The sequence below is a fragment of the Culicoides brevitarsis genome, chromosome 2, assembly GCF_036172545.1.
Source record: "Culicoides brevitarsis isolate CSIRO-B50_1 chromosome 2, AGI_CSIRO_Cbre_v1, whole genome shotgun sequence".
Classification (NCBI taxonomy): domain Eukaryota; kingdom Metazoa; phylum Arthropoda; class Insecta; order Diptera; family Ceratopogonidae; genus Culicoides; species Culicoides brevitarsis.
The window spans coordinates 32,195,825-32,207,634 of record NC_087086.1 but is presented as its reverse complement, the minus strand read 5'-3'; the positions used below and the strand labels follow the sequence as shown (position 1 = coordinate 32,207,634).

Genomic DNA, 11,810 nt, shown 5'->3' with positions numbered 1-11,810 from the left:
TTATTAAAAATTTATTTAAAAAGTACTTTTCTCACAAGATGCGATAAACTGTTTGAAACATAATAATAAAAGTAAAAATCTCGGGGCGTACGTTTATGAGATAAAAATGCATTAGAGGTAACAGAATTTGATCTTCAAAGCTGAAAATGAGATAAAAATTAATGAAAAAGTTTGAGTTACCCTTAATACGATCGTTTCGTGCTCTAAGTCACAACAAAACAAAGCGCAATGCGACACTTGATACTCGTTTCATCATCGGCACAATTTTATCTCGGGTCAGCAGTGAGTTTTATCGCTTCAGAGACTTCGTTGCATGGAGTTGGCTGGTTTTTTACTTCAAAAGGTAATTTTTTTGAGAGCTTTTTTCAACGCTTTAAAGTGAATTTTCTAAATTTTAAAAATTTTGAACTATAATTTCGAAAAAAATATTTTTTATGTTCAAAAAAAAATTTTTTTTTTCTAAATTTTAATTCGATGACTAACAAATTTTGCAATTTTATTTTAAATTTTTTCTATCTCAATGTTCGATAATGAAAATAAAAGCTTGAGGGCAAGACTTGAAAAAAAATTATTTGACTGAAAACTTCAAAAAATGACAAAAATTACAATTTTGGTAAGTTTCAAGTAGCTAATTTAACAAATTTTGTAAATTTTTATTAAACGAAAGGAATTTTTCACATATTAATGATCAAAAACGGAGCTAAAAATGCTTAAAATTTTCAAATTTGAAGAAAAATTAAATAAAAATATTTTTAAAAAATTCTAAAATTTACATTTTGACCAATTTTCAACCTGTTAGTTCAACAAATGTCGAAAGTTTCCTTTGACCAACAACGATTTTTTCATAAAAGGGACCTGAAAATGCTCAAATTTGTCAAATTTGAAGAAATATTGAAAAGTGACTTTCGAAAATGGTCAAAAATTATAAAAACATCCATTTTGCGAAGTTTTAAATTCAAAATTTGAGACATTTCAAAAGTCCCCATATAACAACTTTTCATTAGAAATTCCTTAAAAGTCCTTAAAAAGCATCCCAAACATCAAAAATTGACTTTTCATCAGTCTTCCTGCAACAAAAAATATATTTTTAGCTGAAAATAACAATTTTCCCTCTCCTCAAGCTCATTTCCTTTCAAACGAAATTTTCCGCGGGCACAAAAAATTTTCCACGAGACGTACGGAAATGTAATTTGTGCACTCGGGATGTTGCTACCACGCGCCAAAAGCTCCGGGAAAAGCTCCCGCACACACACGTAATCGATAAATTTGCGTGTGTGTGGGTGTTCCATTCCGATTATCCTTACATCTCACGTCGTCGGTTGTGTGTGTCGTGTGCATCACTGGCGTTCGTCTCACCATTGCATTCCGAATACGGCTCGAGCGCGAGAAGAAGCAGAAGAAAAGTCCATCGCTGAACTAATTCCGAGAGAAAATCCGTCATGGATGGTGAATCTGCACGTGCAAAAACGGTGAAAAGCGAAAGTTGGTGCAGCTAATAGTGCGGTCGACACGACAAATCCGCAAACAGGACTTTTTTGTGGCGAGCGAAAAGTTCCGTGCGAAAAAAAGGAAGAAAAAAATTTGAGGAAAAATTTTTCGTGTGTATCTACGACATACACGACGACGAGCAAAAAAAAATTTTTTTTTTTTTGGAACGAAAACGAAGAAATTTGTTTTTTTAATGTCAATTCGCGATTCCGGAAAGTGAATGTCGGCAACGCGGCAGTATCAGCAGGCCTCGGAAACTACCGTCTTTAATGCAACAAGGGGGCTGTGTAAATTGCCCCAAATTCTGTATCATTGAGGCATGCCGTCATGGCAAGAGAAGTAAGTATTTTTTCCGAATTTTTACCTGTAAACTTCCTCAAAAAGTGAATTTCCGCAAGAAATTGCAACAAAATTGTCTGAAAATGCGAGAAAAGTGCAAAAAAGTGAAAAATTTCGATAAAAATGTGAAAAAAAAAGTGGCATGAGAACCATTCTCAACAAAAATTTCGAAATAAAAATCAAGAATTATGAAATTTTTGAATTTTTTCTAATTTCAAAAGAAACCGGAAATGCAAGTTCAATAAAAATAAATAAAAAATCTCATAAAAATCGCAGATAAAAACACGAAAAAGCAATTTTCCTTGTGTTATTATGTAACAACGTCACTTCACTCATTCCGTCATTGTCGAAATTTTTTTTAGTGTTATTAAAAATCAATTTTCCTCAATGTTTGCCTTATCTAAGAAGAGAGCCATTAACAAAAAAGAATCATGATAAGGACGTTAAAAATCGACAAAAATATCGGTAATCAAGAGATAAAAAGTGATGCAAAGTGAAAATCATGAAAATGTTGGCGAATTTGTGGGTGTGTTACGCGTGTGTGTGTGTGTTGCTTTTCATGCACAGAGAGCAAAGTACATGCACGAGAGATGAAAAACGGAGGAAGTATGTAAATATTGCGAAAGGTTCAGATTTTCAGGTGAAAGGAATTTAGAATTCGCACGAAAACGTGGGACGTTTTGAGGTTTTTCGTGGTAAATTAATTGAGAAGATGTTGAAAAAAAAAACATAAATTAGATGAAAAACAAAATTATTTTGTGTGGGAATTTTTAAATTAGGAGAAATTTTGAATAAAAATGGAATTAAAAGTTAAATTTTTTAAGTGAATATAAAGGAAAATTATTCTTTTTGAAAAAAAGTTGAACAAAATTTAAAGAAATTAATAACTTTTGATCCAAATATATTTTGAAACTTATAAATTTGAAGCTAAAATTTGAAAAATCTGAGAAATTTTGAACAAAAACAGACAAACAAATTAAAAATTGTTCAAAAATTTTATTAAGAATTTTAAATTTATGAACTTTTATGAAAATTTTGACATCTGTCATAAATTTAAATGTCAAAAATTTGACAAATTCAAAATTTTTTGTTGACATTTGTGATCAAAAGTTATTTTTTTTTACTAAAATAGAACATTTTTAATACTATTTTTACACTAAAAACCAAATTTTTATTAATAAATTGACAGTTAAGATGACAGCTGTCAAAATTTCAACTGTCAAATTTCTAATAAATGTCTAGAATATTAATTGATAAAACTCTTTTGTATAATTTTTTAATTTTTTTTTGAAGTATTAAGACTTTTGAAATTCAGAAAATTAAGATGTCACCCAAAATTTTGACAGCTGTCATTAAAAATTTAATTTTCAATTGAACTAAATTGAAAAAATCAAAAAATGAAAATTTTTATAAGTAAAGGCTATCAAAATTTTTGATAAAATTCGATTTATTTTGTTTAAAATTTATCAAAAATTGACGTTCAAACCGAAAGTTTGACACCTGTCATTCAAAGTTAAATTTTTAAAAAAATATTTAATTCTTAAAAAATGAAAATTTTTATATAAAAATCTATCAAACATGTGAGAAATGTCAAATTTTTTAAAAAAATTAATTTTTCTGCTCGAAATCTAACAAAATTTGACATTTGAATTAAAAGTTTGACACCTGTCATTTTAAATTTAATTTTTTAAAAAGGTTTATTGCTCAAAAATTAAAATTTTTCAGAAAATGAACCCTACAAATATTTTACAGATGTCAAAATTTTTGCTAAAATTATTTTTTTAATTAAAAGTCTTACAAAAATTGACATTTTAACAAAAAATTTTGACAGCTGTCACATATTTGACTGTCAAAAAATTCCTTAAATTTAAATTATTTTAATTTTTTGAACGAAAATCCTTCATTTTTTAATTAAAAAAAAAATAAAAAAAAGAAAATCACTTAATAAACAATTTTCAATTAAACCCCATTGAAAAGTCCCTCGAATCAAAAATCAAGTAATTGCGAATAGTAATATCACCACACGTCGATCAATTTCATTAAAAATGGGTTGAATTCATCTTAGTTTAAGATAAAACACGAACATGAACACTCCAGTTCATGAAAGCGAATTTCTATTTTCCATTTTTCACATTTTCCAACAACTTTTTCCAACACACACACACACAGGACTAATCGTTCGGATCTGTCAAACCAGCAAAAAATCTTCTTGTATGTCCTGTCGTGCGTTGGAAAGGAAAACGAGGTTATCCGAAAGACATTTCCAGCATACGAGTAAAAATTTTGTCGGTCAGGAGGGCACTGCACTTTACAATGTTTTCGTGTGCTCGTGTTCGTGTGTGTGTGTGGCACAGAAATGTGTGTCGACGTGCAGCAGCTGCATCAAAGTAGGTTGCATTTCAGCAAAAGTGGCATCCTCCTAACATCATATCCTTGATTCAGCCTCAATCAAATGTAGGACGTGAAACAACACACACCTAGCCACCATTTTCCATTTAATATTTATATCATCAGCGCAGCTAACAAACACAATTAACAATAATTAATTACCCTAAAAAAAAGAGAAAAAAAATAATTTTTAAGTTTTTTTTTAGAGAAATATCGGAAAATCCGTCGCGTGACGAAAATTTAATTAAAATAGTGACAGATTTTAATGACATAATCGTCCAGGTGACAGTGCTTATATATACATTTACATATTTTAAACGTATTTATCGCGCAAAAACGCATCTAAACTAGTTAGTTAGTTAAGTGACTCTCACGAAAAACGCGCAAAAAGTATATTTTTATACGGGAAAAAGCAAGAAAATCTTCCGAAAATTTATTATATAGGTCATGAGATAAATTTTACACTCACACACAAACCACTCTTATACACAAAAAATATAAAATTGTTGCATATTGCAACGCAACGGGATTCATTTTCACTAAAAACGAGAACTTTGATACGAAAATTTGTTAAAAGTGTGTTTCAAGTGTTGTTTCATCTAAAAAAATAAAAAAAAATTAAATTAATAAAAAATAATTCAATGTGATAGTTAGGATAATAAATGTTAATAAGGCTGTTAGATGTGTTGTTAGTAACTAACGCGACTTAAAAAAATTAAAATCTTAAAAAAATGTGGTCCGCTGCTCTCTGCACTTTGGGAGTTACGAAACCAGCGTGGAACGGCTGCAATTGTCTCACGTACAACCAGCGACATGGAACGCCAACGGTAAATTTCTTTGCACAAAAAATCATCATGTAATCAAAAATCTTTATTGCCTCTTGATTGAAAAGTGAAGTAAGTCGTCTGCACATGTAAACTACAAAACCTACAAAATACAAAAAAAAAATGTGAAAACTAGGTCAGTTTTACAATTTCACGACGATACGACACGACGATTGGAAAACACTACAAAATATCGTGTGCACGATACTACCTTGATCTATTTTGTGTTGGAGTTGTTCGTGTGCGATGCATAAAAGGGATGCATACCTACCAACCCAGCTTTCACTTCCTTACACGATTTATGGGTGCGATGATGGCGACGATGATGATGATGAGTGGAAATGCACAAAGAGAGAGAACAATTATCGCTCGTTAATGATCTGAAGGATGTCCTTTGTGTGTGTGTGGAGGAGCGGGAACGTGTTCAATGGTTGGACATGCGATTTTTGAGTGGATTTTCACGAGTTTTTGATGTTGAATGTGAGGGTTTTCATGAGAAATTTTGCTGAAACAGAGAAATTTTTTTAAAAAAATGATGAATTAACAAAAATTTGTTTAAAAAATTATTTAAAAATTTGTATTTGTCGATGAAAATTTTAAATTAAAAATTTCATAAATATATATTTTATTAGAGAATTTTCAAGATAACAACAAATTTTAATTAAAAAAAAATCAAATAAAATTTTAATAATAAAAAAAATAAATTTTTAAGAAAAATTTAAATAAAAAATAATTTAAAATTATTTTTTTAATTTTTTAATTCTAAATCGAAGTTAAATATTTTACGATTTTTTCTAAAAATTGAAAATTCATAGAAATCTTTTATAAAAAAATTAAATTAAATTCTTAAAATATTTAAAATTTTTGATAAAAATTTGCCTAAAATATTAATTTTCGAATTTTGACCTTAAAAATTCTGAAAGAAAATTATTATTAAGTAAAATATTCTTATTTAATTTTTTAAATGAATAAAAATTTAATTTGTGGTAGATATTTGTGCAAAAATATGCTTAACTGTCAAAAACAAAAAAAAATATAAAATCAATTTTTGCAGAAGATTTTAAATAAAAAAATTACTTAAATTTCAATTTTTGCATAAAAACTAATTAAAATTTAATATTTTTCGAAATTTTTAAAATATTTTGCACTTTTACCATTTTTTTTAAATTAAAAACTTAAAAAAATAAATTTTGATGTTAAATTTGAAAGGAAAACTATTGAAAATTAATAAAATAAGAAAATTTAATTTAAAAAATATTAAAATTTAGTTCTTATCAAAAGTCAATTTATCAAAAAATGGCAAAAAAAATTTAAAAAAATTTTTTAAAAAAGTATTTAATAGAAACTTATTCAAATTGCAATTTTTCTAACATTTTCGAATAAAAAATATTAAAAAATTATTTTTTTTTGAATTTTGATTTTTTTTTCACTTCAAGTATTATTTTAATTTAAACTACAGCAAAAAAACTAAAAATTCTAATAAAAAATATTTTTTCTTATTTTTCAGGAGTCTCGTGGAAAGAGGCCTTTAAAAATTTGGGACAGTTTACGAAGTCTCCGAAAGGGACTCGTTGTCGGCAGCTTCGAGGAATTATTAGTACGAGGTTCGTATACAAACAAAACAAACAACAATTTTCGCCTCTCTCTGTGAGTGTGTGTGTGAAAAATTTTCGGGCTACCACGCGAAAGTCGACTGGAAAGCAAGAAAACAGCATCCGTGGCGCATGCTCGACGTGACTACTGGAAACACGGACTATGAAAAATTTTCTGCACAAGTGTTTCTCCCTGTCAGATTTTTTCTTCTTCTTTCTTGTTGTGTGCTTCTACACACACGTGCAGAATATATTTACACACACACACCTTTTTCGCAGAGCGAATCGTATTTTTTTTTTGTGTAAATTTTGGAAAACTGAAAAATTTTTCGAATTTCTTGCAGGAAAAGATAAACTTGGGATTCCTGCCTCAGAGACAGTTCGATTGGTGCTTGAGTGTGATGGAACGCAAGTGGAGGATGGCGAGTATTTTAGAACGTTAGCGAATAATACGGTTTTGTTGCTGCTGAGGCAGGGAGAACGTTGGTATCCAGCGGGAGTTGATGTCATAAAAGCTGGTAAGTTGAGATTTTTTCGGAGATTTTGGGCGAATTTTCACGGGAAATTTGTTTTTCAGCAATTTCAGCGATTCCTAAGATAGTTTGTGAGACGATTCATGCATTGGAGCTACACGATGAAACACCATCTTGGAAAATTATGGACAACAAGGGGAGAGTTACGGTTGTCTTGCACTGGGATCAGCGCCAAACAGGTCTCAGTGGAGGCGGGCAAGGCAGTAGTTTGGGCGGCAGCTTAAATGGCCCGATTATCACGTCATCGTCAGATCGCTATTCGCCCTCGAAGAAGGGCCTCAGTGCCCAAAATTCGCTCGACAAGTCGTCGTCTGGCACGCCGCATCGCTACACAAGTCCCCAGATCACGATAATAAACCATGACGATCCGCAGGCAAACATGTATCACACGGGACGTAGTTTATCAAAAGGCAGCGGTTCGTTCGACAGCGGCGTCGGCGGCGCCATTCACGTGCATTCCATCGAATGTTCGCACCATATTCATACACCAACACGTGCCGGTAGCCCCGGAGCTACAGAATGTGATTTCCATTGTTGTGCATTACACGAAGTCGGCAGGAAAATTGCCGTGCACAAGAGTGTCGCCACGTCGCCCATCCAAGATGGCGTCGTTAGTCCCAACCAGCACCCGGATAATATGGAAGGAGGGCCCGGAAGTGCTGGCGGCAGTTTGCAACGTCGCACACCAACGAACAAGGGACACGTGCGTTTCCTCGATATCGGTCCGGAACGCGACAGCAGCGAAAGCGAGACGGAAAACACCGTCATGGAAGACGAAACGATCACGAGCGAAAAGTTCCTGTTGCTCATCGATCAACTTTCCGTCGACCAAAAGCGACATCTGAGCATCAAGGACATCGGCATCATTCTCGAACGACTCAGCTCGAAGATCCTCGATGTCGAACGCTTGGATCGCGAAAGCGAATCTGACGACTGCTACAACTGGACAATTAAAGCGACGATTCGGGGCGATGCACTGCGCGAATTGGGCGTCATCTACAACGGAAACTACTATGCAATATCCGAACATCCCGGCTACAAGGAGGAGAACGAAGAAAACGAAATCGACGAACAGGAAGAAGAAGTTGACGACAGGCTTTAAACAGTGATACACGAAAAATCTGAAAAAAAGACAGTGAAATTATTAAAAAAAAAACAATGAAAACAATGAAAGTGAAAAAAAAACTATTTAAAATAATATAAAATAAAAATAATCGGCTTATAAAAAAAATTACACAACGGTTAAACGTTGCGATCGCGTCACGTCACACGTCACGTTAGTTAATGACATCGTAAACTAGTAAATAATAAATAATAAAATATACAAAAAAAGTTTTATTGCAAAAAAAAAGTTAAAAAAAATAACAAACAAACAAAAAATGAGAAGAAAATCAGTTTTTAGACAACAAATCGGCAACGCACACCATTCCCTCAACAATCAACATGCTAAATACAACAAAAAACAACAACAGTGAGTAAAAATCCTCTAAAAAAACGCTAAAATGTGCAAAAAATAAATCAAGAAGTTGTTTTACTTGTTTACCTTATATACTTTTATCATCCAGCTTTTCCACAAGTATATGTGTAAAATTAAGGTAAACTCTCTAAAAAGACAAAAAAATATTAAAAAAAGCAATTTTAAGTAATTATAGAAAAAAATGACAAAAATAATGATAAAATTGTTGTTAATTAAATTAAAAAAATTATTAAAATTATGTTCTCCAAGAAAAAAAAAATCGACAGAATGATAAAACAATCATTTTAATTTTAATTTAAAAAATTTTTTTTTTTATTTTTAATATTTGATGCCTTATCCAAAACATATATATTAAAAAAAATAATTTAATTTTCTTGCTAAAATTCAATATCAATAAAAAAAATAAAAATCTTGATAATAGCGTAAATAAAATAATAGTTCAACAAAAAAAATAAAATAAAACAAACTAATAAAAAAAGAACGAGTTACATACTAAACAAAAAATTATATAAAAAAAAAATACTGAATGAAACCCAAAAAGTATGCACAATTAGAAAATAAAACATATAAATATTTTAAACAAAAAAAATAATTAAATAGAAAAATTCACAAAGTGAATAAATAACAACATTTAAAAAAAAAATAAATATGATGTAAAATACCGCAAACAACCCATAAAAAAAGTTTAACTATAAAGTACATATATAAACAAGAAAAAAAAATAAAATAAATAAAAAATAGTGAGAATAATTAGATATCGTACATTATATAATTTTTTATACAAATTAATAATCATTGACATTATCATTCTTATTAAAAAGTAAATTAATTATTAAACATAAATTTAAAAAAAATTGAAACTGGATAAAAAAAAAACATGAAAGTTTATAAAATTATATAAAATAAACTTCGGGAAATTTTTTTATTAAATTTATTTTTTAAAAAAATATTTTTTTTTGTACAAAATTAAATTTAAATTAATATTTAGTACAAAAAAAAATATTTTTTAAAAATAAATTTTATAAAAAAAAATCCCGAAGTAATTATAAAAATAATAATAAATAATAAAATAAAGAAGAAACGTGGATTTCTCCTAATTTTTTGAATAGCGAAACAGAATGAATGCACAAAATATATATGTATCGACACATCTTTATCATCATCATTATTTTTTGTAAATTAAATTACTTAAAAAAAAAGAAAACAAATAACGAATAAAAAAAACTTATTGGACGTTAGTAAAAGTAAAAAAAAAATAAAGAATGATACTAGCCAATATATATCTTTAAAGAAAAAAAATTATTTATATAATGATATAGAATATTGTCTAACAGCAAGAAAAAAAACTTAACTTAACTTATAAATAAATATTAAATAGTAAGCGCGAAAAATTTGTTTTTAAATTTAAATTATATTAACTGCCAACGTACATTGTTAAGTTTTTTCTCCAAAAGTTTATCAAAGTTTATATTAAATGTTGTGCCAAATTTTAAGCAGTATTTATTAGTTTTGAACTGAAAAAATGGCCAAATGTAAGAAAAAAAAAAGTTCTGCTCAATATATATAAATTTATTAATTAATTATAATTATTATATTACATTAGAGATCATGTAAAGAAATGAGTAACACACTGCCCTTAGAGTTAATCTAAAAAACGAGATGAATTGTTTGTCCCCCATTTTCCTTTACTTTTTTCCATTTCTTCCTTTCTTTCCATGAAAAACGAAAAAAAAAATTGAGAATTGAAATTTTTTGCAATTGTTTCGAAGAAAAAGTTCCTTTCCATCAAAATTTTTCACATCATATAGAAACAAACCAACATATATATTATTATATAAATAAAAAGTGTATGTCAAGTTTTTGCTAAAAAGAAACGTGCATCATTCAATAAGTCAAAAAAAAATAAAGTAACGTTAAAAATAATAAAAATAAATAACAACAAGAAAAAAATAAATATTCTAAAAAGGATGATGATGAAAAAAATTTCAAAAAAATGGAAGAAAGTGTAGATAATCCAAAAATTTAATAAAAAAAAAACTACTTCCTAATATTAATTGTACTAACTTACATTTAAGAAGACGAAAAAAGGATCAGGATTTCTGATTTTTTTTAAATGTAAAATCATTTCATCATATATATATATATATATTATATATAAATATATATTTAGAAGAAAAAGTTTATATTTTCCTAGCTTTTGTTCACGATTTCATAAGATAATAATAAATATAATGTCGTAATGTCCCTCTCACCTCTCCCCCATTCTCATACATTCACACACATTACTACACGAGTAACATTATTATTATTATTATTAAAAAAAATTATAAAAAAGTAACTTTAAACATTAGTCGAAAATAAAAAAAAAAGTATAAAATTGCGGATGTCTAGTCAGTCTCATTTTATAAGAAAAAAAAGTATAAAAGTAAGTAAAAAAAGAAAATAAATACAAAAAGATCAATCTTCTTCCAGATTAATAAAACAAACACACGGTACACACTTCTAACAAACATAACAAAATATTTATAACAAACCCTCCCCCTCATACGGATCTGGCAAGAATCGGGCAGACAATCCATGAAAAAAAAACAACAATTCTCTTTCCTATAAAACAATCTTAACACAAAATATAATTTTTCTTTATTTATTAATTTTACCGAGTTGGATTTCAAATTATTGTATTTAGTTAAAATTCTACTTTAACAACGAAATTTGTCAAAAATATCACGTTAAAGTAGAATTTTAACTAAAATTTACAATAAAACACGCCAAAAAAATACTCAAAAATTATTTTTAAAAAGATTCGCTGCTCACCACACAAAATATAGATAATATTATTATTAAAAACATAAAAGAAAGAAAAATTAAAGAAAAAAAAACGTTAAATCTCATTGTTGATTGACACTAAAAATAATAACGATTAATAAAAAAAACGTGAAAAATTTTATAAGGAAATATGAAAAAAAAATACTTAATAACAAAAGCCCGATGAATGTTTATATAATTTTTCAAAAAAAAAAATTAACATATTAGCAATGAATGGAATACATATATACGAACATACATATAGTATAAAAAATAAATACATTTAAAAAAATAAATTCAGCTCGTAATTATTTTTAATTTTTTTTTTGTAGTTACCAACTCGCTCACTTACTCAAAAAAAAAA

General features: G+C 28.4%; 1 protein-coding gene across 1 annotated transcript; it reads left to right on the top strand.

Moving 5' to 3' along the window:
- The first annotated feature begins 1,436 nt into the window (after positions 1–1,436).
- LOC134831259 (uncharacterized) lies at positions 1,437–8,266 on the top strand. The gene is made up of 4 exons (XM_063844939.1): positions 1,437–1,827; positions 6,547–6,643; positions 6,976–7,149; positions 7,209–8,266. The coding sequence occupies exons 1-4, from the start codon at positions 1,816–1,818 to the stop codon at positions 8,264–8,266; spliced, it is 1,341 nt and encodes a 446-aa protein (XP_063701009.1). The 5' UTR covers positions 1,437–1,815.
- The last annotated feature ends 3,544 nt before the right edge of the window (positions 8,267–11,810 follow it).